This window comes from Meriones unguiculatus, chromosome 11 (assembly GCF_030254825.1).
Source record: "Meriones unguiculatus strain TT.TT164.6M chromosome 11, Bangor_MerUng_6.1, whole genome shotgun sequence".
Classification (NCBI taxonomy): domain Eukaryota; kingdom Metazoa; phylum Chordata; class Mammalia; order Rodentia; family Muridae; genus Meriones; species Meriones unguiculatus.
In genome coordinates this window covers 33,017,959-33,045,254 of record NC_083359.1, presented here as the reverse complement: position 1 = coordinate 33,045,254, position 27,296 = coordinate 33,017,959, and the positions used below count along the sequence as shown (strand labels likewise).

General features: G+C 40.7%; 1 protein-coding gene across 13 annotated transcripts in view; it reads right to left on the bottom strand.

Annotated features, from left to right (window-relative positions):
* Nucleotides 1-27,296, bottom strand: part of Tenm2 (teneurin transmembrane protein 2) — a 1,501,569-nt gene that overhangs the window by 658,106 nt on the left and 816,167 nt on the right. For 3 of the 13 annotated variants that reach the window (XM_060363861.1, XM_060363858.1, XM_060363862.1), the window contains exon 1: nt 11,708-11,988. The exons of the other annotated variants lie outside the window; for them this stretch is intronic. Coding sequence is in view for 2 of the 3 variants with exons in the window: in XM_060363858.1 (XP_060219841.1) it covers nt 11,708-11,753 (46 nt within the window). In the remaining variant the exon portion in view is untranslated. Of the gene's footprint in view, nt 1-11,707; nt 11,989-27,296 lie in introns of those variants that run through there. 13 annotated transcript variants of the gene reach the window in all.

Here is a 27,296-nt window from a genome sequence, read left to right as displayed (position 1 = left end):
ATGAGGATAAAGATGATGATGATGATGATGATAACGATTTCAAGGAGTGAGTGTATCTACCCCTCTAATAGCACAGGTGTATTCTGGAGGTTGAGGATCTATTTCATGGTAGATATGAAGAGGCAAGCACAAGGCAAGACCTGTGATTCATTGAACCTCCCCTGAAATTAGTACTGAGAACAAACACAGGGATAGCTCCCTCTTAGGCTCTTTAGTATGAGTTCTTACTGTTGAGTTTATAGAAGTGATGTAATTACTTATTTGGTCGAGTCATCTATGAAACAAACATTATGCTGCCTTTACGAAGCTAGAGGGTTGTGGCCCCACAGTGCACAGCTAGTCACCAAGGACAGTTAGCCAACCTGAGAGTTATGTACTGTTAAACTGTTCCGAATGGACGTCTGTGGGTGAGATCTAGTCAGGGCAGACTTGTAGGAAGAAGGGACATTTACAGAGAGAACTCAGAGGAGCTGTGTAGAAGCCAGCTGTACTGTTGAGAAGACCAAAAGGATGAGCACCATTGGTGGCTTCTGAACTTAACACGTCCTGAGGATCTTCTGGAGGTGGGATAAAGAATGCAGATATCAGTCTCACAATGGCGTAATGCAGCCATGACCATTCAGGCCTTTACAGCCATTGAAGCAGGACAGTCTCCCCAAGCATGGGAGCTAAAATGTTACGCTCAGGATGCGAGGCTAAGCACTGCACTCAGGGTCAGCCGCTTTGGACCCAGAGAAGAGCATGTCTGATTGCATGCGGGTTGATGCCCCAGGTCCCGCCTCTGAGAAAAAGATATCGGACGGGTCTGATGCTCTTTGGGTGGATGACACCTAAATGAACATTGGTACAAAGTCCCAATTTATTTCTAATATCAGAGATCAGACCTCTACTCTTGCCTGATGTGTCTAAAACAAAAAGGGGGAACTGTAGAGAGCTGCGTAATGCCTTAAAGATGGAGCTGGTTTCTGCCTTCTACCTTCCCGATGGTGAGTGCTCTCTGTCACAAACAACTCCATATTTGGCTAAGGCTGAGGATCTGGCTTGCTTCCGTGTATGTGGACCTATCTGCATTGCCTACGTGGCACGCTGGGGTTGGCTACCCAGAGGCTATTTAAGCTGTGGGCTGGCTTTCCCCAGGGTCAGAAGATTGTTCAAGGTTCCTGAATAAACTGCTTTGAAAAAAAAAAAAAAAGAATGCAGATATCTTGGAGGGCAGACGAAGCGTCCCACAGGCATGGGAGGTGATAGATAAGTGGCATCCAGGTTTCCTGGAAACTCTTCAAGGCTGGGATATAGTGTGTGTGTGTCCTCATTTAATAATCGCCGGCAAAATAAGTAAATTGGACACCGGTAGTGCTCCTTTGAGGTTTACTTGGCATCTCTCTGCAATGCCTGGGTGGCGACTGAAGCCGCTGTATGCCTGAAATGCTTTCAAATACTGTACAGAGTCACTCTCCGAGCACTTATCAAAACCCTTTTTCTTATGCAGTAAAAAACTCCATGAATGCATATATTAACCCCAATGCCTCTTCCCCTGATCCATAAGGGGCATCTCATCATTTTTGACCACACCCTCTTCCATATTTGTGCTTTCAAACCCTGACCTAGGATACGTTACAGAGGAGACTGAGCTAGGAATGCAGTCTACCACAATACAAATAAACAGACTTACTGAGAGGCTGGTTCCAGGTCAAACATTTGTAAGACATATTAAGTTCTAAGCCAAGACATATAACCTCAACTCACAAGATAAATCATTCATTCTCAAAATCAGAAGAAATGTGAATCTGCATGGCACTGTCTTCTTGTATATGGATGATGTGTGAAAGGTAGTGACAACTTCACTCTCAGAGAGTTCATGGCTACCTCCTTTCACATTCTGTGCCTTTTGAGCTTGAATTATCCACAGTCAAACTTGAGCGGCATGCTCAGCAAAGCAGCAATACCCTGGACTGTTAACAAGTGCAGCCTCATATAAAAATAAATCGTAATTTTCTAATGCTTTCTTCAACAGTTAGTTCATAATAACAGATAAAACTGCGGCACTCAACCATCCATTTCTCAAATAAAGGGGACTGACATGGCAGCTCAAGTAGAAACAGTATTTGGGGTGTAACCATCAACGTTTAAAAACAATTTACTCTTCTGTTCTAGTAACATTTAAAAAAAAAGTTAAGACGAGTGAATCACAGCCTGTTACAATAAAGAATAATAAAGTAATTAGAGCTTGGGTTTCTATCAAGGTTCTTGCCATGTAAAATGTTCATTTATCTGAAATTTGCTTAAAACAAATAGATTAGATTCATTTCATGAACAAGAATGACATGACTTTTTTGTTAACACCGATTAATGACTTCAGTTTCTAATGTCATTAGTCGACTATCATCATTTTGCTATTTGAAAAATGGTTTCCGGAGTCTGTGGGTCTCCTCAGAACATGAATGTTTGCCCATTTCTTATATTCTACTGACCTCTAGAGACTACATGGATGTGTATATAAATCATGCAGGCTGGTGGAATGTGTGACTGTGAACACATACATTTTCCTCACAAACACCACACTAATTGGTAACGATTCGAACCTGATTACACAAACCCATTTCATTTTGGAGTAATATGTCAATCTTCAGCTTTGGAACCTATCCCCTGCAAGCACATTTTTTTCACTTGTCCCTCTAATGGGGACAAGCATGCTCACAAGACAACCCTTGTGTGCTTCATGTGGGTGAATGATGTAGAGGAATCTCAGAACAGTGACCCTCAGACTGGTCTTTGGATTGGATCTTTGGATTGTGACCTGCGTCAACAGAGGATGTGATAGAGAATCCAGATTCTCCTGTCTAGATTTCTCTTAAAGCCAGATTTATTTTTAGTTGGGACTAGGTCATTTTATGGGGAAAATCTTCCCCATATCATAGGTGCTGTTATCTTTTTTTTTTTTTTAAATCTCCTTTCCTGAACACAGGAAGAATATAAAATATGAGGTACCTCATGAAGCTCAGGCAGCTTGCCTTGGCTTTCTCTCCTTGTTTTATTGTTAGACATGTGCCAAAAAAAAAAAAAAAATCAAACACAAAATAACCCTTAAATTTCAGGCTAGATCTGTGGGTAGAGCTAGTACTATGTGACATATTTCAAAAGCACAAGTTTCTGGATTCAATTCCCAGTAACCCTACCTCAAACAGTTATGCCTTATTCATCTTGGCATACCTGGAACAAATTGTGGGGTATTAATAATATCAGTTAGGAGAAAAAAATCCTCAGTATTATCCAGAACTATACCCGTATCTTCTGCCGTCTTTCCCTCCCTGTCTACACTCTCTGAAATTAAATACAGACGTAGACATATAAACATGTATTATGTGTTATATATGCACATATATAAATAAAATGTAGCTGCTAAAGATGCTGCGTATAAAACACGATGCTCAGCTTGGCCATTGGTTTTCTTTGTGCATGTGTGTGTGTGTGTGTGTGTGTATACTATGTGTATATGCATATATGTATGTGTGCCTGATCATGTAGCTAACAGCGGGCACTCACATACATAGCATGCTTATAGTGGTCAGAAGACAACCTATTGCAGTGGTTCCTAATGCTTCCTGATGCTGTGATTCTTTAACACATACAGTTCCTCATGTCATGGTAACCCCAACCATAAAAGTATCTTGTTGCTACTTAATAACCATAATTTTGTCACTGTTATGCCTTGTAATGTAAATATCTGGTAGGCAGGATATATCTGATAGGCAGGATATCTGATATATGAACCCCATGAAGGTCACGACCCCCAGGTTGAAAGCTTATGAGCTGGATTGTTGTTTCTTGACTTCCATCATGTTTTTAGATACAGTCTCTTTGTTCTTGACTGTAACACACACTCGGCCAACTGGCTTGGGGACTTCAGAGATTCTCCTCTCTCTCAACTCACTGTAGGAACACTGGGATTACCAACACACATACTACCACACCGAGCTTTACATGGGTTCCTGGGATTTGAACTCAGGTCCTCAAGTTTTCACAGAGCTTGCGTTGTCCTGATCCACCTTCACAGTCCACAACCTTTTTTTTCTAATAATTCTTTTATGCCTTCAACTTTATGTATTACATGGCTGTTTAAATTCTCATTTAATAGAGACATGGAAGACTATTTGTACTACATCTGGTTACACACGAACATTTAAAAACCAAAAGCAAATTTCTTTCTAACGTAGTCCATTTTAATCTAGAGATAAAAGAGTGTTTTTAAAGCACTAAGGAGACAATATACTTCGTGCCCTTTAGCCTGTTGTGTCAATTATATTATAGAGTGTGTATTTTATCACTTACACAGCATTATACATTTATAACTAGAAAGAGCTTGTGAATTTTGATGAGGTGCCTCAAAGCACTACCAGTTGTTAAGACTTGAATGTCCTACGAGAGATGACATAAGAAAATTGGGCATTGTTTCATGAGAGAGTATGGGACAGGAGGAGATGTGGCCGTAAGATGTGGAAAGTGTCCATTCTACAAAAGAAGAGGGTAGTGGTGGGGCTGGGGCGGGGGTTGACTTCTGATTTCATGATAATATCCACTAGAGAGAATCCTGACTCCATTCTACAGATGTGTGGTGAGCTGGCTGGTGACTTCCACTGCGACATACAAAAAAACAGGTCTACGACTAGGCCCTTCTGGGAGGTGCAGATCCAATACCCATCTTTTCACCATGTCAGCCAACGTCATATTCCAGAAGCCCTGAGGCCATCAGGAGTAGTAAGGCTGACAGTAGGTTAACTTGTAAAATAATAAAAAATAAAAAATAATTCATGGAGAAATAACTAGCGTCTTGCCAGTGATGGAAATGAAGGAGTATTGGAGGGTAACTGGGCTATCAGCACCAATAACCTACTTTTGGATTTAACACAAGAAAAGTATGCTAATCAAAATTCTGATCTAATTCAAAAGGTACCCTTTGCTTGATCCATGTGGCCTTTTAAAAGACCCGCACACCCCAATTCCCAACTAGTTAATTAAAATGGGTAGTTAGCCTCCTGGGAGAGGAGAGGAGTTATATAAGTCAAAAACGACACTCCCAGAAATTTGATCCTATTAGGACTGGTTGATTTGTTTTATTTCATCTTAGTGTTTTGCTCCTTTAAAAGGCAGAGACGAGAGTGGCATACAAAAAGATAAAGTAAGCTATCATTTGTAGCTAGAAAGTGATCTCCCCCAACACTGAAATTTAGCAGACAATTTTAGTAGCTAATTTTAAAAAGTAGACTTTCTTACAACCCTCCATCTTTGAATGATATTCAGTGGCTTGGACTTTCCCTTCCATATCATTAGCAGAGGCGCTAATGATTAGACAAGTGTTTCACGTTAGGTAGTTAGAGAGAAGACAGCGTCAGAGAAGAAATCTGAATAATCCCTGTACTGGAAAATCAAACCCTGGATAATCAGGACTGTACTGTACAGGCAATTAGGATTCTGTCCAGTTAAGAGAAATTTGTAATCCATTCAGTTTCAAGCCAGCAAAGTCACATTTCTCAAAAACTTGTATTTCGGCCTCCGATGGCTTAAAAAGTTCTCCTTACTAGATTGTCTCCAATTACAGAAATCCTTCCCAAGCACAAGGCTACAGAAGTATATTAAATCTGCAGGGTATCGTGTAGCTGGTGGTTTTACAGAGCTCTACAGCACACAGGATCCAGAGGCATGGTGTAACGCTGCCGACGCAATTCACCACAATCTGATAATGCTACTTGTTCAGATCACAAGGGTTGTCGTACACGGGGCATGCGGGGATGTGAGGGTGGGGGCGTTGCCTTTCAAAAGGAGGTCCAAAATAATAAGCAAAAGGAGCTAGGGATAAATTCCTATTTTATTTATTTGAATATTTTCCCCAAATTGCAGCCTTCCCTCCGCACCACAACCACATGGGTGCACGCACACACACATACACACACATACACACACACACATACACACACACACACACACAGGGAATGAGAGAAAGAGAGAGAGAGGGAAGCAGGTCTACAGTGGATATCAATAGATCTCTGACTCACCCAGCAGTAACAGAAAAATGCAATTATCATAGACTTGTGAGCAGGACAAGCTTCGGCCAAAATTGTCAGACTGAAGTCGACAGAGAAAATGTAGCTCACCTCAAATGCAAAGATCAACTTTGGTAAAGCATGGAAATGTGATGAGTCTTTAACAATAAAATAACAATAATAGGATTGTATTAAGGTAATACACGTAGTGAATACAAGGCTGCTTATGTTGTGGCATGGATTTTTTTTTTTGATTGCTGACTTTCTTTCTAGACAATTTAGAATCCTATACAAGTATGCAGAAGCAGAACAGTCAAATAAGATATCTAGGAGAACAGAGGTGAAAAAAAATGTACCTTGAAGGCATGAGACAATAATTTCTAAGGTTTTGGGATATATTTTTTCCCTTGAATTGTAATGCACTCAAGTGTATGAGTGATGCCTTTTGTGTTTGATAATGTCAAGTGTGAATGTCATGGGCAGCCCCCCATCTCTGATGGTATTAAAATGGCGGGAAGATGAAAAGCTTGGAAAAGCAAATGGAACAAATTAAATTAAAGTGGCTAGAGGACACAAGAAGTCACTCATCTGCAGCTTGATTCTGAGGTGATAGTGGCGGCCCTTTCTACTTAAACAGGCTTGTAAAAGCAGTATTTCTGAGAAAAAGTGGTGTGGCCCTCTTCTTTTTTAATTGTAGTAATGATTGTCTTAGCTCTCTCTCATTGTGAAGTCTGCTGAACACCAAGAAAACACCTTATCGGTGTTTTCACATAAATTTACATGACATAGTCAGACTAATGTCTATCACTGTGGTTGTCAGTCAAGTGTACTAGGCATCAAAGAGTTCAAGGTGAGGTGTTCATAGTTTACAGATAGCCATTGACAACACAGGCAATTTGGGAAGGCAATTAACTCTAATAAATAAAGTATATACCTTTTCAGAGAGATGGAAACTCTCAAAGATCACACAAATCCATCATAATCAATGTCAGGAAACTGGAGATAGACCCAACGTGGATTGTATCCAAATAGCAATCGCCCAGACAGAACCTTACATCTTCTAACCTGTGTGCCTCATCTTTAACAAATGGTGAAGGTTTTCCTTACGAGGGTACGATATAAACATACGTCTACCAAATCTGTCTTAATGAGGCCATGACATCTACAGTGCACACTAGAAATTGCAGTAATTACAATAGCATTCACTTTCAGCCCTCTCAACAGTATTTCTCAACTCTAGTACCTGTGGCTAGGCTAATGCCATATGCAATGGCCTCCAGCTTTGAGGCCAGGCATTCTCCCCTCCTTTTTCAACAATATCCCTTTAAACGTAAGCTAATACTGAAGTAGCATTAGTAGCTCCAGAAGGCTGTAATGTAATTGGAGAAAAGAGGTCATCTAGACAGGGGTTTTAGAGAATCTTGGGGAAGACTTTGCTGTGTGAACTCACAATTTCACTCCTTCTTCACTCTCCTACCAAGTTTCCGCTACTCTACAAACTTCCAGATCTCTTTCCCACGAGTATCTGGAATTTGTCTGGTCCTTCGAAGCCCACTCCTGAACTAGTACACCCACCATTGTCTGGGATCTCTGTTTCCCATGTGATTCATATGATAGCGCTGTCCCCGATGATGATTTCATCTTTTCATCTTCTCTCCTAATTCAAAATATCCACCTAACCCACACCAGCTTCTTCTTGCCCACTCTGCTGAGGGACAGAGGGAGGGCCTATTTGGTATATCCACCAGGGTTTTCCATCCACTGTTGATTCCATTTCTATAAAGATGTCAGTGAGGGGCAGGCATTTCTCACTGTGAGGTAACATGGTAACACTGGGCATATTTTATTCATAGTGCTTTAGATATAGGAAGCACTTTATAGATGCTATGGGGGCAGAGAGAGAGAGAGAGAGAGAGAGAGAGAGAGAGAGACAACTAGTAAACCAAAACCAGAAAATACAGTCACCCACAAAATGTAAGGCTTTACTTTTTAAAGACAGAAATAAGGCAACTACTACATGCCAAACAAAATATGCACTTAAATCAAAGGAAAAGAGAGCTGGAATGTCCTTACCCCAATGGACTTCTGGTGCTAATTGCAAAATAGATGTAGCTGACACTCATGCCTTCTAAATATAAACTCTTTTCTCTCAGAAAAGAAAAAAGAAAAATGAACTGTGTGTGTGTTATATTAAAACATCCTATGGACCACTTCACACCTTAGGAATGAAAACTGACAAAGAAGTACTTTAATGCAACAGGAAAATCCACCAGCACAGAGCCAAGTTGGCCTAAGGTAACAAAATTCAAAAGCTATCCAATGTGGGTCAGGCTGTGGTTCTGTGTGCAAGTGGTTTTGTGATGCCCAACACTCGTCTTATGTGAGAAAAAAAAATACACTTCCCTTCTCAATTGAAATTGGTTAATTGATCATATCTAAAAATAAATATTCCCATAGACAGAGGTCATTGGTTGCTTGAAATTGCATCAGTTCGTGTCTGGGTACTAGAATCCTGGGATCCCCTGGGATGTCTTTGTCATTTTATCAGAATGATTACCAGCAGAGCTGTTCCAGTGTGGGTCCCCTCAGCTCCTAGCACTTCTATTTGCTTTTGCATTTCTATTTTCCCCATCAAGCCTAGTGGCTTTTGCTTTGTCAGTCTGGCACTTAATATCCAATGTTAATTACATTTCCCATTCTGAGGAAAATCCTATTGGGTTAATTTCTCAACATCATATAATGAAAGAACTTCAGTGACAAACCATGTATGTTTTCGATTGTTTTTTTTTTTTAAATTGGTGCATCTATTAAGAACTTAATATTCAGTGGGAAAACAGTCTCAGAGCAATGAAATTCTATTACTTTAGAGGTTGCATGCTTTTAATTTCTTAATATTTCATTACTTGTTGGCAACTGGTGCATATTTTTATAATGCGTTTGATCATTACTCTTCTCGGGGTATTCTATTTCAGTTCTTCCTCTGACATCATATTTGCATGTTAAAGGGTTTTTGCATTCAGGGATGGAAGGGTCTGAATAGCAATGTGCAGTTAACTTGATTTTAAAAAAAAAAAAAAAAACAGAAAACAGCAAACAGACATTATATATAGGGGCCAAGGAGAACAATATCATCCTTTCCAAATCCAAATCAAGTCTGAATAGCTTTCTATAGGACATCGTAAAAGGTAATGATTCAATATCATTCATTAATTAGCAAATTAGCTTGGAGAGAAGGGCTCTGTTTCTTTGCTTTTTATAAGTCTACTGTTTTTCTTCTCTTTCCTGTGGGGGGAAATAATCTTTTCTTTGCTCTCCAGCAACATCTACTGGAAAAGCCAGAAAAATGCTATTTATATGAATCAGATAGTTTGAGTAGGGATACCATTGATTGCCATCTACCTAAAGAATGCCAGCTGAACTGCATTTGGCTACAGCGTAACTCCACAGCCATCTTACTTCTAGTTCCTTCTTTAGGGGAGAGACAGAGGCTCAAGTGGTGGTACATGGGCGAAGCACAATTTAAAATTTAGTAGTGGCTCACCTTGAAGAAGTCATTTTCATACACAAAAGTAGAAAGCACACGTGAGAAAGATAACGCAGTGCCTGGCTGTGTCCTCTCAACCCTTATCACTTCTAGATATAATCCTCACATTCTGAGCAAACACCACCACCACCACCACCAACACCACCACCATCAACAAAGCCCGTCCACATTTAGGTGCACCAAGAGTCAGAAAAGAGTTCATTCAAGAAAGCAGTACAGGGAAGGTGGAATTCGAGGAAAGCTACTTCAAGATTCTGTGGAGTTTCTTAAGTTGAAGAGGAGAAAAGCTACCGTGAGGCTATTTTTTTTTTTTTAAATTGGCTAATGCCCACCCAAACGTCTACATGGCATTCCACAGCAGTCTCCCCTTTCCTGGTTCACACCCCTCACTGCAATTCAATCCACAGGAAAAAAAAATTTTTTTTTCAGTTTGCCTGCACCTGCACCAGGACCTTCGCAGGAAACTCCTACCAGCAATAAAATTCTGAATGTTGTCATCTGACCAGGGCCACTGTCCACTTGTTCCCCAATGGCCAGTACCGAGCCTGTCCTCATGTCCTCTCCAGCAGCACCTATACAAGGGGCACCTACAAGATACCGTGGGTCTGGTAACACAAAACATGACAGATCAAGGTGCTAAACAGCCAGTCCAGTTTGGAAACTAAGCAAGAAAACATACGATCAGGACACAAACGCATGAAATACCTTCTTCTCCGTGTGTGTGCTTAATTCCACAATGCCATGGGAGAGCAATTCTTTCTAGGGCCAAGCCTACAGGCATTGACATCACCTTTCCATAACCCATTCCTGAGAAGCATTCTCTTAACCCAACAGCACACTTTTAAGGCACTTCCCCCATGCCCACCAAAGCAATTTAAAAACGAACTTACATATGTCAGGTAACGCTTTTGTCAAAAACCTGGGAAGCTTCGGATTCCAGTCACACCTAATTTCAAAAGTTGCCCTATTTGTATTTTTATTTTTCCATTCTCAAGTATCAGTTCATTCATAGCCGGCCATAGTTTTAGTTATTTATTTATTTTAACAGCAGAGGCAATGGACACAAAAATCCACAAAGAGTGAGATTAACGGCAAATAGCCCAAACTTTAAAACAACATCTGCAGACACAAAACCCCTTTGCTGAGAGATTCAAGCATAGAGCATATTTTCCATTTGTTCAACGTGAAAATAGACAGGAGCCTTTTAAGGCTCCATCCCAAAGCTTTTAAAAGGAGGAATGCTATCAAATATAATCCAGAGTTCCCATTCATGGCGCACAAAAGGAATGCCTAGTAAAAGCTACCTCTAGCAGAGGACCGGACTACAGGTATCCTAGATTTTGGGTACTAAATCAAAGTTCCGACTTGAGTCTCATAAACACCCCCCTCTGTCATTAAGGGGTTTCAAATCCAGAAAGCTTTATTCAACAGCATTTGCAGAGTTAACTCCCCCTCCAAACTGCCATAACTCAGTTTTCCTAATTATTTACTGGATGCATTTTTAAGGCATGCCCTCACCTGATGTTTTAACTTCATATTTCATTTGGGACAACAGTTAGTCTCCATTTAGGAACCGTCAACCTGCGGCAGGTTCAGGAGATTCAAGACGCGCCTCACCCACAAGAGCCAAAGCCAAACACACCCAAGCAGCCAGACTTAAATAAACTCTGCTTTTTGCCGATACCTCCGGTGAGAAATTATTATAAAAGCATCAGAAGTTCAGGATGAAGAAAAATTTCAAATGTCATCTGTCTCCTAGGGCTTAAGTCCCGGAGTTCAAAAACAGTATCAATTGAATTATTTTCCCCCTTTCCTTAGCTGTTTAGAATTCAACATAATGCAAAGTGCTATACTGATCAAAATCATCTTTCCCATCTCTCCCTTTAAATAAAAGGGAGGAAAAAAATCATTCCGTATAAATGCATTTACTATACAAATCTATTTTCAATTGAATTTGCTGCATGCTCTAATTCATCAAAATTAATACAGGTACTTTCTATGTTAAACAAAAGGAAGCCGACTGAAAAATCGGCTTCTGCTGCAGATGCCTTTCTCAATTACAAAACGGGTGAAAACAGAAATTTAACTAAGCCAGTCGGTCAAACCCTCCGATCGGCGCTCTTACCTGCCTCGGCTGAAGGCTTCCTTCCCTTGTTAGCAGTGTGCAGCATCGCTAGCTCGCTCCAATCCTCACCACGGGCTCAAATTACACCGCTAAGTCCACCCCCTCGCCTTTCCCCCTTCTCTGCCTTTCTTTTCTTTCTATTTATTTTTTTTCTTTCCTCTCCGTTCTTTTATTATTTATTTATTTATTGCCAGCAAGAAAAAAAATACTTATTGAGAGTGATTAGTTTTTTTGTTGTCCCTTTTAAGTCCCTCCTGCAGGAAGGAACAGGGGAGCGATGTGACGCCACCTTTTAATCTTTTGTAAGAGTGAAAAGGCAGAAAAGGAACGCTCGATCAAGCTGAGCTGCACACATGACCAAAACTCGCAGGAGACGCTGCTGCTTGCTGCCTGGCGAAAGCACCGCTAGGCTTGAGTGTAAGAACAGAGAAGAGAGGAGTCGATGGAATGTGACAACGTATGTGCATCAAAGGCAGGGGGAGAGAGAACAATGAGCAAGGGAAGACAGCGAGGAGAGGGAGAGATGGAAGGAGAGGGAGGGAGAGGGAGAGGAGAGGGAGAAACAGGAGAGAGAGAGAGAGAGAGAGAGAGAGAGAGAGAGAGAGAGAGAGAGAGAGAGAGAGAGAGAGACGCACACACGGAGAAAAGATAGAGCGGGGTTTCAGGCAGGGGACTCTGAGAATAAAGCCACAGTGCGGAGTCTGGCAGCTTCTGTTTTTATCTCCGCGAGCATGATCCGCGGCCTCTCTCATTTAGAAACACATCCGTGTATCTTCCAGGTTTGAAAACTGAGATAATCGCAGTGTGTCTCTGGTTTTGTCTGATTGGCATTTAACTGTGCAGTGTACCTGTGATTTTTTTTTCTTTAAGGATGCATTTGTGTGCAATTTATTTCGAATATTTATTTATGTAGGCAAAAATGAAAGCTGCTAATTTCTACGGCAATTTGCAATGTAGTTTTACTGGCAGATGGAAGTCTACTTACCATAACTGCTGACAAACTGCCACGGGTAAACAAAAGAAGAAACAAATGCTTCGTCTTGATAATTGTCTTTTTAAAAAAAAAGAGAGAGAGAGAGAGCCCACCCCAAAATATTAGCACTTGTAAAAACCATGTTTCTTGGCTCAAGTTTAAAAGGTGATTTTTCTCCCTTAGTTTTTAGAAATAAAGGCACAATAAAAGGGAAGACATGATGTTTGAAGGAAAGGTATTGGCAAAGAGGCTATTAGCAATGCACACACCTAAATTCTCCCTGGTTTCCCTCCAAATGTGATGACTGATGGCTTTCTGGAGTCCTGGGGCAGAGCTTTTGAGTCACTATTGCCACGGACTTACACTGCATCTTCCTGCCTTCCTGTACTATTTTAAAGGAGGTTCCATTTTTAAAACAAAGTGGCAAAGAAATGATTTGCCCATTCAAATCACTTCCAATGCTGCCTCACAAGCTCTGTTCCCTTCCCACTGCTCTCCTGCCACACGGGGGCCAGGATTACACAGTTAAATTCCCTCAGTGACCTCTTTTATAAGGATGTAAATTGCTGATTCCAAGGTCAAGTATTTGCTAGAAGTTAGTTATTGGTGAAATGACTGCCTGTTTTTCCATGGTAACCTGAGCTAACGCAGTAGTGAGCTAGCAAGAAGAGCAGATGACGCCCAACCTTTTGACAGACCATCTCCTTAAAATCATGTTGCTTGTTTGTTTCTTTTTTTTTTTTTAGTAATATTAGAAGGTGAATTCCATGCACCCAACTTAGAACACTTGCCAATTCAAAGAGAGAGAGAAAAAAAAAACTAAACAACAATAAAAAGATAACTCTAACACTCCATCTTTGTATTTCTACCACGTTATAAGAATCTGTCCGTGGACCCTCAGCATCTTGTAGTTTGGAATTCCTGTGTGAGCAAGATATAGAATGAGAATTGGTCCAAGAAGGATAAAAACCCTCTTGCCTGCCCCAGTCACAATGTTGTATCCAAAGTGGGCCTGCTTAATCTTGTTAAAGCCAGAACATAATTCTTTTTCATGCTCTGCCAATAGGAGGATATGTGTTTTGCTTGGACCCAAATAAAGAAGTACCCCCATCCTAGATGTACTCGAATGAAGCTCTACTGATCATTAAGGCAGTGCAGAGAATGGAGGACACACAGGGGCTGAACAGAGGGCAGCTGGCCAGAGGACGTAGTGCTCAGATGGAGTCTGGAAGGGACGCGGCAAAGGCCCCGCTTTCTGAAAGGGATGAATTCCAAACTCTCCACGGAATTTTTCCAGAGCATACTGAAAAAGCAGCAGCCTCATAGTGACATTGTTGATATAGGGTCTCTAGTTAAAATTAACTTCATAAAAGAGAATAAGTGGACTGAAGAATTTTCTGACAATAGAAATTAAGATTCAGCTACAAGGACACATCTATTTCGGCATCATGGAAGTGGGGACAGGGGGGACTGGGGCTTGTTGAACAGGGCAAGCAAATGACAGTCAATCAAAGATAAAAAGAAATCAAGTCAAGGCAAGACAAAGAAGAATTTTTTTTTTTAAAGCTATAAATGGTTTTCAGTGGTGTTCCTCATTTTGATCACATACACAGTGAGCAGGTAGGTCCATATCACTTACAGCTTGTTAGATATTATTTTTATTCAAGATCTCTTGAAAGAGGGGGCTACCAGAGATTACTATTTCTAACTGGGGTGTGACTTTCTATGGCTGACTTCCCTGCAGGATAGCTTTGCACTTACCTGCTTAGATTGCAGTGTGTATTCTGGTGTTTGCGGTCCCAGTTTTGGTACCTAGGCTGCCTTCCTGGGATCGAATCCCAGCCTCCAGCTACCTGCTTGCTGTGTGACCTCGACCAAATCATTTCCTTCTCTGTGGAAATGTCCTTATCTTAAAATGGATAGGAGTCTATGTGCCTCCTGGTCTGTCACTAGGAATAAAGGATGCATGTGTTGTGGGTGAAGTGTGCTCTTCACACACAGAGCATGGTTTGACATGGCAACTTCTGTATTGTTAAGAAATCCTCTCAACTCCTTTAACATTTTTTTTTAAAATGGAAAACGTAATATTTAATCACCTCAAAATGGATGATGCATGAAGACTTCTTTCCACTCTGACCTTCCTTACAGGATCCAGTTATCGACACTGCCCTCTCGGTCTTTCCACTTGAATAACTTGCTCAAAACCCAAGGAGTTCTACAACCAGGCTGGTGAGTCCGCCCTCAGAGCAAGCTTTCTCTCCAAATGTCCCCATCAGTGTAAAATGTAAAGATCTTGGAGACAGCCCGGCTGCACTTATTTCCTTTGTCTTCAATCATTCGATTTCAAGCACCCACCAAACACCACTCCCACATTTTTACCAAGGCCTTGTGGTTTCATTTCCAGACCCCCAGACCCATCCCAAATTCTGTGCTGTCCCAGGGTTGCTTTTCTTTTCTTTTCCTTTTTTCTCACTGTGCAGCCCTTCTCTGTCGGTGCTGAGCCACATGCAGGGTACAGATATGAAGGATCCATCCTGAGGACATTGCCAGGGCCCTGCCAACTCCTATATCAGATTGTAACACCATCTCCTTCCCTTCTGAAGAAGGCACTTCAGATCCCAAGGAAGGAGAGTGACATTATTCTAGGTGTGACCTTGAATCAGCTCAACATATAAAACAGCTAATCTGTGGCAAACCAGGACTTTCCCATTAGTGCCCTGTTAGTAGAGACACCTCTCCCCCTGTCACGACACAGCTTATTGAAAACAACCATTTGAAGAGGTTTTCTTTCTTCTCCAATTCATCCCTCACAAGCCAGAATAACCTTCTTAAAATGCCACTTTGAGTGACATCTGTTCCCAATAGTTATTGATTGGCCAATTGAAAGTCTGTTTTATTTCATTATCTTACGTATTGGCTTAAAAAAAAATCATCAAAGGTTCACTATTCCTCAGAGAATGAAGCGCAGATTTCTTTGCTGCACACTGAGTCACCTCTGTGGTTGGGCAGCGACCATCCCTGTAAATGTTCTTCTATCGCTGCCACGGAAGATCTTGTCTCCCACAGCCCAGTGCATCTGCAGGCCCTCCACAGCTGCCCAGGAAGCCCCGGGGCTCCTTAGAATGCCGGCCCCGCCCCGCTCACCGCAGCCTATTTAACTGCAGCCTCTTGATCTAAGACCAGAACAAGTTACAAGTCCTCCAAGAAGATGCCCTTGACCTTCCCGGTTTACAGCAGCGAAATTGCTTTAATCACAGTAGCTATCCGAGGGCCCCAGGAAAGGTGGCATACATCATAATTAGGAGCTTGGCTTTGGACTTTGCCCTAGGTCCAAATCCTGACCCTGGAATTTGCTTCTTAATTGTGGAACATTGGTTAAATACTTTCCTCTCTGAACCTTACTTTCCTTGTCTCTAAGATAGGGCGAGAACGTTGTTATCTAATCCATGCTGAAGAATGAGCACACGTCTCAGCTTAGACCTAGAACCTACACAATAAAGAGCAGTTAGCAATCATACAAGTGCCCTCTAAGTCAAAGGGTCTCATTACCTCCAATTTCTAACCCTCACCACAACCCACTGAATGGCTGTTATTAGAACCATTTGACAGAAATGGAACTGAGGGCTAGCAAATGAATCCGCTAGCTGTCACATGAATAGCACAGGGCAAAGCCACACCCCTTGTCTTTCTGCCTTTCAGGTTTTGACAAATCCGTGCCACTCGCACGCAGACCTTACCCGATAGCACGTTAGCTTTAGCTTTTCATGATTTGAGTTTTCAGGTTGTGGACCATGTTTCTAATTATATTCCAAATGAAAGGAGAGTAATATTCATGTTTGAAACATCTCTGCATCTTACTGCCTTCCATAAATCTTTAAACAAAGTAGCTTGCTTACTTGGTAAATGTTTGTTGCCTGCTTGATCATCTGTGCTCGCAGGGATTAAAGTTTTCAACCACATTTAAATTCAGGGACACTATTTTGTGAGGAAATGGCTTCATCATGGACCATCATTCATGAACACCATCATAATTATACACAAAAAATATAAAAGACAAACATTACATATGAATGAGCCAACAGAAATGAGTGGGATCCTCTTAGGAGAAGCTATAGGAAAGTAATGTTCATGGACCTGGCTCCTCATATGTGGTATTTATACTCTGCTGAAAGTGTACCCCTCAGGCCACTAATTCCATGCATGGGAAGGGGAAGGTTAATAGCTGAAAATCATCCTTTTAAGGTTACACAGAAAGTCAAGAGTAAGCACTCAAACACTCACAGCATTTGGTAACCTTTAATTCTTCTTGTTAAATAAAAGCAATAATTACCTTCTCATTTATCTTCTCTCTGGATAAGTCGACATAATTCTAAAACAACATGGGTCGATGTAAAAAAAATTCAGGCAACCAATATGTTTTCTCATGTACACGGTACTGAACAAGATTGCTGTATTTTAAACAAGTTGAATAAATGCTTTAAGACATATGTATACACACACACGTACATGTAAACACACACACAGATACACACATAAGCCCAGTTTGTAATGTATTTGTGTATAAACAAGAAAAGAAATACTCTATTTTCCTCACCTATAATAATCATTGCTATAAATATTTGCATCTGCTTCAGGAAATGAGGATTCTTTCACTGTTACTCGTTTCTGTGTTCATATGAGGCATACAGTGAGTGCTAGGTACCCATAGGTTTGATGAATGAATGAGCGAATAGTGAATACCCCCCCCAGTTTTGTCTTTCTAAACTCTGTCCTTTTTATACAGAGTTTGTTTGGTGAGATACAGGTTATTTTATTGTTCAATATAAAATTCTCTTAGCCTCAAAGAATCCTTTTTAGATTATGTTAGCTCATGATAAACACTCTTTTCTCAAATTTCAAAGCACCCATTGCCTGGAACATTTTATTACATATGATTTCACAATTAATCTTACCTTGCCATTGAGCATGCTCTATTGTTGGTGGGCTATTTTTCTTCTACTAATTCTAGGTCACTTTTACTGGATTCAAATCTTATTTCCTACAGATTGATTTCAAGTTTCCTGAAGGATGAAAGCATTGGGTTTCTTTTCTCTATAATATATATTGCTATACCTTTGAGGACTACTGGGTATTTAGGATGTGCTGATGAAAAGCACGTTGATTTGGCTTTTACACTGAACATCTTGATAGGTATGCAATTCCATCCTTCAAAAATTATGGAAAGAAACATATCATACAGTGCTCAGCCTTTAAAATTTTGCTAGAATAAAATGGAAATAGGAGCAAGGTTGCACAGCTTTTCTTCTAGCTGATTTAGCCTAAGGGTAACCTAGTCCATTTATTTTATTAATATTTATTTCAATATATGTTATAATGTTATTTATCTCTGTATGAGTGTGTGTGTGTGCGTGTGTGTGTGTGCGCACGCCTGTGTGTGTACATGTTAGTCACAGGACAATTTACAACTTACAGGAGTAGGTTCTCTTTTTTCACCCTGTAGAATCCAAGAATCGATCTCGAGTCATCAGGTTTCCTAGCTGAGTTATCTCCTTGGGTAACAGTGTGTATATGTTTGAGCACATGCTTTGACTCAAACACTGTTTAAGAAAGCAAAATAGTTACCTCATCCCATCAAATTAAGACTCTCATGGAGGAAGCATTAGTAAGTTGGCCTCTGGAAGAGCATGTCTCCACCTCATCATTTATACATTAGTTGCAAGTCAGCTCACACTGACCCATCAGTGACTAGTCTTTAAAGAAAGGTTTTTGGATTCCAATGGGTCTTTGCTGTGGGTCATTTCTGGCCCAATTATACATTCATCTCTTAAGGAAGGTTTGTTTTTCCTTAGGGTGACTATGACAGGAAAAGAACATGGCCAAACAAGCCTATCCTAACAAGCCTTTTCTCCTCTGACAAAAAGAGCTTTCTTAGGGAGATTTCTTCACCCACATAAGTGCTTCTGTCTGTAGTCACTGTAGACTCTGCTAGTGGAAGTGTCTATAAATGACTGCTTTTCAAAATGAAAATAACAAGCATTCTCCAAAACAAAACAAAAATAGAATGTAACCTTTGAAGTTTCAAAAATGTCCTTAATGTATTTTTATTCATAAAGATAAGATAATTTGTGTCCATTTTCATATCCGCTCACAAAATAGAAATGAGTACATAACATAATTAAAGGTTTGTGTTATAAATAGTTTTCTTAAATTAGCTTATTGAATTGTAATTATGTCATATCTTATTTAGCCAATTAAAAGCAATTATTTTGCTTATAGAATAGTGAACATTAATTACCATGTTCTGGCTTCTTGGCTCTTGTCTATGGAGCAGAAGTCTGTCTTGCCTTTTTTTCCATTTCTGTCTTGCATGGTGATTTGAACAAGCCCTTAGGGGAAAACCAAAGTAGCAGCTTCCTAATCATAAAGCAAAAATGGAAAAGCCAATCAGGAGAGAAGCTCAAATCTCTTCTTCCTATGGTGGACCAAATAGAGATGGCCTCAATGGAACTCAAGTAAGAATGTATGTTCCTCTCCATTGGGTTGAACACAGGCTTTGGTGGACTGTTTAGTTCCTGTTACTGATGTTTTTCAATACGGAACATTTGAAAGCATCCAACCAGAAGTTTCACAATGATCACAGCCTTGAACGTATTCATCAGAAAAAAAAAAAAAAAAAAAAAAAAACCCGCATTCACTGCTATGGGTTTTCTCGCTTTTTCCCCGTAACCAGTGTGCCGTGCTGTTTACCAGCTTCTTCAATACTCTCACCCATGACAATCACAAAAGCAATTCACAACCCGACTTATCAGATAGTTCTGTTTTACAATAATCTGGTTGCTATTTGTAAAATCCAGGATAAAACAGTGCAATTTCTGATGTTGAATATCTGAAACGCTCTGGAAGCTGTGCAGGCGAGATACGCACTAAAATCTGTAACGCGATGGAATTACAACAGACAGACATCCTGGAAGGTGCACACTCTCGTGCGTCCCCAGGTATATGGCATTTTGTGGTGCTGCTTTGGAGATTTGCAAATAAACTCTGCATTTAGACTGCCCTTTTTCCTTCAGTTTCTCTGGCCCTGAATTTAACTCTTACATTAAATATTTCTTTCCAAAAAAAAAAAAAAAAACAGGAAAGTTTTTTTTTTAAGAATTATCCATCAAAAACAATAATCACCAAATTACTGTTTCCGGAAGAAAATGAGTGCAAAGATCTCAAATAATTTCTTTCACAAGCAGACTCGTAAATCTCTTTCTAGATGCATTATGAAAGTAACATCTTTCTGGTGAGAATTTAACATACCCCCCCCCCCAACACACACACACAGAGTAGTGATGTTAATGGCTGACAAATCTCTAAATGGGGCTTATACTGGTAATAAACAAGCAAACAAACAAACAATCCACTTTTCTAGTGATTAAGCTATGCAAATGTCAAAGGCTACTGCCATAGATACACCTTAAAGAGCAGAGGCATGGGTTCAATCCACGGGGGGTGTTTTTTTTTTATAGCCACACATTACTGCATGAAAGAAGTGGGAATAACACGAACCACTGAGAGGCAGCATAGTGCAATAAAAAGTTGTATTTCAACGCCCGTTCAGGCACCATCTGAATATATGACACTGTCCAAATTTTTACACCTTTCTCAACCTCTCTATCCAATAAATGGAACTATTAGCTTTCAGTTTGTGATGCGGTTAATAAAATGCATCGGCATGCTTATGAAGGCAGAGCTCTTAAGCCTCTCTTTGTGCAGTTAAGAGTCTACATGTACTTCAAGAAAACATAAATAAATATCAGAAACTATATTGGAGATGCCAAGCGTTCTGAAGACGGCGACCATCAATTAATAAGAGTGATGTAATGAAGCAGTCAGTAGTCGTGGGCTGGCTGGGAGAATTAACACTGCTCGCCTCTGCTGCTCTGAGTGCAATAGCATGTACTCTGAAGACGCTCGATAAATATTCGCTGCTGACGATATTGACAGGGTGCCATGTACAGCCACAGCACTGAGAGAATTACCAAGTTTACAATTGTTCAGAAAACTCATTGAATAATTACTGGCAAGAAAAGAAACCTCGCCCTGACCTCATTTACTTTACTATGATATCATCTCATGCATAGTAAGAACACTACCCGGCTCTAGAAGTGGAATAGCCCTGTCCTTCCTCAAGACTTGGGTGAATAAAAATAAGGTCAGACTGCAGGGGGAAATAAAATCAGAATTTACATACTCTTAACATTTCCATTGTCACCTCTCTGGTGCAGCCCACTCTCCTTTCTTTTCTAGATTATTCTAAAGCCTTCCAATTGTCTTCCATTGCCAATGTTCGGCTCCCCAGGGCTGATTTGTTATGACTCAAATATATCCTACCCTTTCTATCTGTGCGCTTGTATGGTTCTCTCCTACACTGGTTGTATCTGGGGGGGGGGGAAGCTTCAGTAAATGGGGAGTAATACAAGCAAAGGCATGGCAAAGTCTTGAGCAGTTGGACCTCCATTGTGGAAATGGGGCAACTGCCATGTCCTTGTCTCCTAAAAGACAAAAAACAATATGGAAAGAGGGTCAGCTTCTTTATGGCATGCATCCCTTACCTGACCCACCAGCGGGATAAGAACTGGGTAAATAAAGGCAAAACCAGCAAAAGACACGCTGAGGGAAAACACCAATGTTTGAGAATCGGAATCATGCATCAGCTCTATTTCAAGCCACCGGGCTATGGTGTAGTTGGGTGTCTAGGGGTGATAACTGATAGGAGCCCTCTAGTGATTGGCTGCCACTTAGTAGCAGGGCATCTTTTTCTACTGAGAATCAGATACTCTCACTCCTCTGCTAGAGAGAGCCAAGAGTTCCTTTGTCCTCAGTCTCTTGAATGTTTCAAAGACTTGTTCTGATCATCCCTTGTGTTACCAGGTGTATGGCCACCTTATCTGTCTTTTACATTCTTCTACTCAGCTGCACAAGTTTATAGAGCTTCCCCGAATCTGGATCACTCTTGCTGGGACCTAATGCATTCCCTCAATGTCATTCTTACTGGCTACCCCAATCAGCCAGTTAAAACTTACATCATATGTCTCTCCCACACCACAACTCCTCTGCATATAACATGTGCTCCACAGACTTGATATTTTCAAACCATTATGTAGCTGACTAATGTTATTCCATGTCTGACTGCTTTCGTCAGAATGCAGACTCCAAGATGGTTTCCTAATGGATGCTCACACCTAGAACTTTGGGTAGCATGAATGAAAGATTTGCCAGGTATTTGATAAATCACAAAGGAAGCTCTTTTAGGTTAATATGCCCAGAGCTACATATTGGAATTCATTCAGTGATAAGGGTAGAGAACACCTAGGTTCTAGACGGGTAGCCAGATACTGTATCTTACACAGACACTACTTGACAGGACACAGAAGTAACCTTAATGGCAAGAAGGCAGGATCAAGATGATTCTTTGAGAACCTGGCATCAGTGCAGCCTTGTGGGAAAGGCTATGGAGTAACTCAAGTGATGCAAAATGAGAGGGGCTCCCAAAGGCTAAGCTAGATATTTTTTTTTTTTTGGAATAGAAAGTTTGTTATGTGTTTGTACCTCCCACTCCAGCAAATTCTCCAAAATACAAAAGAAACATACCCAAAGCTTCGTGTTTTCATGCTCTTATCAGGGCAAGAATATATATCAAGCCAACACTCATAGCCCTGTGGCAAGGCCACACTTCTCTGCGATTTATACTCATATGAACACCAACAAGGCTCTTCACTCTTTTATTTAGAAGTGGGCTCCTGACTGATTTGACTGACCATGAAGTTGGAGAAGTACCAGCTACTTGCTTCTTCTTTAACACTTTACTTTGTATTCTTTTCATAGGAGATACCCCTCTAGCATACACGAAGTTCATCCTGGCTGGGCAGTATTCTGCATTCAGCATAGATAGCCTCCCTTAGTGCAGAACAGATGAGACCCTGGAGGGCTTAGCTTTACCTCACAGCCTCTATCTGGGTGCACATCTCTTTAGAAATTATGTGTCTTCTTGATGACCCATACTTCATTTTTTTTTCCTCTGATACTTAGAAATTATATATTATCCAGGACCATATTTGTATTGTTTATAGCAACCATGCCAATTGCTAGGAGGGGAAAAATGCCTTTTAGGTCAACCAAATTCTTCTGCATGTAGAATAAAGGATGTTAGTTTCTTAGAGCTCTTAATATACAGCTCTCTATGTTCAATTTTCCTAAAAATGAAGATTGCCAAGAAGCAAAGAATGTGGGAGATGTATGTTTGGACGCTGCTGCAGCCTGGCACACAGGCTGATGGATGGAGCCCTCTGAATTACTGGGAGCACTTGCTAACTCTACCATGGCTCACTGTTTCAGAGCGTGGGCAAGAGCCAGTCCTGTCCAAAAGCACATCTCTGTCCCCCTCCCCAGCACTTCAGCTGCTTCAGTTAGTAATCGTGGTCTTTGTAAAACCCAAACAGCTCTGATTTCAACCTAGCCAAATGATGAAGCTGAAACATGGTGCCAGGACTCAGATTTGGGTAACGGTTCTAATGTATATATTTTAACATTTGATCCCACTTAACATACAATATTTACTTCAGGATTTGCGGTGGGGGAAATGTCATTAAAAAAAAAATCTTTTAGCTTAATTACCAAAGATGTAAATGTGGTCTCACTTGCGGAATAAAGTTTCTCTTAACAATGAGGTGTAAATTGGTGTCTGCCTAATCTGTTCACAGTAGGAATAGAACCTAACACTCGCCTCCTCACCCTTGGTTTTGCAATAGTACCTGGGAAATTAATGTGTCCTTGGAAGTTCCTGCAGCATTTCTGATTTGTTAAGAGAAAAAAGAAAGCTAGACATTTCATGCTGTATCCCTTTACCAGTCGCAAGGACATTTATTTTACATTTCTAGCATCTGTGTTAAACTGTGGACTGAGGGTACACTGTTTGACCTCAGTTTCCAGGCATGAGGAGTTCACCCTTCTCCAGATTTTCCTCTGTCCCATCTTTTCTGGCCTCCTGCATATACTTAGATGGAGTGAAATTAATAGGGGAACCAGTGTGTTATTTATACAATGACCTTGAGCTCCTGGGGGAATTGAAGGCGCTATTCTTTCACTTATGATGTTTTACATTTCAAAGAGCCTAGCTCTCTTTGATATTAAAGAATAAAATGTGCAATGTAATTGTTATTGTTTTATGACCTTTAATAGGTTAATCAGGCTGCATCAGGTTTTCCACTGTGTGACTCGTTCCACAAGAAATGATTTGCCTCACAGTAGATGGATTCTGACAAAGGGGCTCAACATTAATATTTGAGGGAATGACTATATACTGGTGTCTAAATCCTGAAGAAAACACAATTACTTTGCTTACCTTAACTCCTCCATGGGTAGCAGAGAGTCTGTTAGCGTTTAGTGCTATTGACATTTTGGGGAAGATCATACTTTGTTCTTGTGTGCAGGGGTATCTCATATATCCTAGGACACGTAACAACAAAATGGTTCTATATCCATTAGATGCCCAAAAATAGTTCCTTCCTCCTCTACCCATTCTGCTGAATGACAATGTAGCTTGACTACCCAATGCCATGTCTCAGGAAATATTATCTGCTACAACTGAAAAACATGAGCCTAATAAAAAAATGGAGTGGGGATAGGCAGGTCTGGAATATACCCATTTAGAAGTATACTCTGCTTAGAACCCACTATATCAAATGATAATTAATATAATAGTAGCCAATATTTATCAAGAACTCACCATAAACCAATTAGCACTATGCTGATGGGCTTCAATGTTGGATCTCATTTGATCCTCTTAATAAACCCATGTGACAGTAATTATGTCTTGCAACTTATATGTAAAGAAAATGAAGTGGACAAGGATGTGAATAATTTACTCAAGAGCATTCAGCTGAAAATGTAGACATGCTCAAATGGGTAGACGTAATCTCTACTTTTTGTTTTAGTCACTGTCTTTGAGGTCATCTGAGTTTGAAAATAATATTTATTAGGAGTTGATTGAGTACCTTTGGTTCAGGAAATATACCTATATGCTAAACAGGTCCAGATAAATATACAAAAACATACCCCCTTAGAAAAAGGAAGATACATGCCCTAAAGTAATATAAGCAAAAAAAAGTATAATACAGAAATAAATAACTGGCACTTGAGAGTTCAGATTCGGAATGTTTTAGACCATCACTTTTCAGGCTTAATGAGACTGGAATCATCAGGGTCTTATTAGAGTGCAGGTTCTGATCCCCGAGGTGTGAGTTGCATGCAGCCTGGGTTTCTGACTTTCTAACCAGGCCCCGGGCAAGGGTGCTGCTTAGAAGACCTCACTCTAAGCATGTAGCCTTGAGCGCACTGGGAAATGTTGCTTCATGCTTTTGAAAAGTGAGGTTCCACAGTGTGTATCTGGGATGCCAAGAAATCAGCAACACAGAGCAGAAGGGGGAGGAGGAGGAGGAGGAGGAGGAGGAGGAGGAGGAGGAGGAGGAGGAGGAGGAGGAGGCAGGGATTGCCTTGGCTGTGAGACCCACACTTGTCTCTCAGCCCTTCACTTGGAACATCTATGCTGTGCCCACTTGTACCCACTGCCCACATACGCAGCTAAACATCTGCTATTTTAAAGGACAAATATTAATTTGAAGTACAAAACACCCACCCACCAAACATAACTGGTTTCTGCAAACATATTTCATGGCCAATTTTATAGTTTCGGAAGACAATGCTTCTTTCTCTTCAATATATATATATATATATATATATATATATATATATATATCCATTCTTTTTCATCTCTACCCTCCACATTCTTTGTGACTTGAAAATAACTGTTGTGCTGCCTCTATCTAAGAGTCAGTATAACAGGGGTAAAAAATACATGTGGGAGGCCAAAAGCAAGAGGACTTTTAATCCAGCGAGTGTCACAATTAAAATGACAGTTATGAGGACTGTAAACTGTGTTGCCATTAATTTAGCTGTGCTTAAAAAGACAGAAATGGAGTCATGTAATAAACATTCACCAAGAAATGGTTTGGGAACTGATCTCTACTAATGGTTGTGGCCTCTTTGCCCAGACCACAGTGACCGCTGGAGATCACAAATTGTTTTGTGACATCTGGGTTTGACCGTAGGTCATAATGAAGGGGATGCATTCTGAGTCACTTGGCTCTCTGAACACATCCAGCTAATTTTCTACACGCAAGGCAAAGGGGTTGTAACGGAGGAAGAGTTGCTGGGATGTAGAAATGGACCACAGTTAATGCAAAGGCTGAGAGGCTGAGAAGTGGAACCAGCCCTATTACTGCTAATATTTACTACTCAGATGTAAAGTGGGAGGTCTAAATAGGACCGGACTGTGTGTGTGTGTCAGGATACGGGTATCACTGCCACTCAAACGGCACTCAGTGCTGCCTGCGAATGTAAGCTATCCATCTGTTCTGTGCCAGGCCCTGGGCGATCAACACTTTGCCTCTTTATTCTCAAGTTTACCTGAGATAAAATGTTTCCCATTCATGAGCAACTGCTATCATGCCTTTGTTTGGTATTTAGAAGACTAGCCTCCTATTGGCTACCTTGGTATTTATTTCTGTTACTTGATTACATTTACTTGATATATAATATTTTTATTAATCTCGCAATTTTCTCTTGGCTTCCTCCTAAGCAGCGAGATCTGTAAAACTGTATGTTTAGAGCCCTTCTCAGGGCTGAACAGACCGATGGCTACAATATTTAAATAGACGGATGTGATTACTGAAAGACAGTGCCTTCTCCAGGTTTAGGGGAGGCTCCTGTCATCCAGCCAATGCTAGATAAGCCACCAGGACTCCCTCACGACCCAACCATGCAAAAATGTCGGAGTTGGCAGAGGCTCACTCTGCCGGCACTGTACTACTACTGTATTTTGGACAACATCTGTTCCAACTTGCCAGAATCCATTCCTTTACTGTTCTGCTTGAACGAACCACCCAAGCATTCCGTCTTGAGCTTTTGCAGAATCTCGCATGTAGTTAAATTAAAAAGAAAACTAGTGCTTTTGTCTCAGAGGTCTGGCAGGGTGGCCATGAACACTGAATCTGCAGGGTGAAATGCTATAGTTTCCCCAGGCTTCTGACTCTTCTGTAAAATGAGCACAATGTACGTAGCTCTCAGATTAAGTCAGATCTTTTCAACACGAAACTCTTGCCATCCTGTGGGTGACAATCCTGTGCATTGTATGGCACATTCAAGCAGCCTCACCCTCTATCCACTAGATGCCAGTATCAACCCCCAAGTCGTGACAACCAAAGATGCCAGTAGACATTGCATAATGTTCTCTGGTGAGCTGACTCACTCTCTGTCGAGTATAACTGGCCTAAATGAAGTAAAGCCCTCAAGGAACTCAGGCTAGCCTATGGCATGTTCTCAGAGCCCACTACTGTTCATTGCATTTATTAAGCAATTAACGTATGCTAGATGTCTCCCTGAGAACTTTAAGCTTACTCTTATCAGTGAACATTTACATGATGCTGGGAGCTAGAACTCACTAACATTCCCATTTTACAGATGAGAAAAAGAAGTATCTGAAGAGAAATAACTTTTCTGTGAACCACCTTT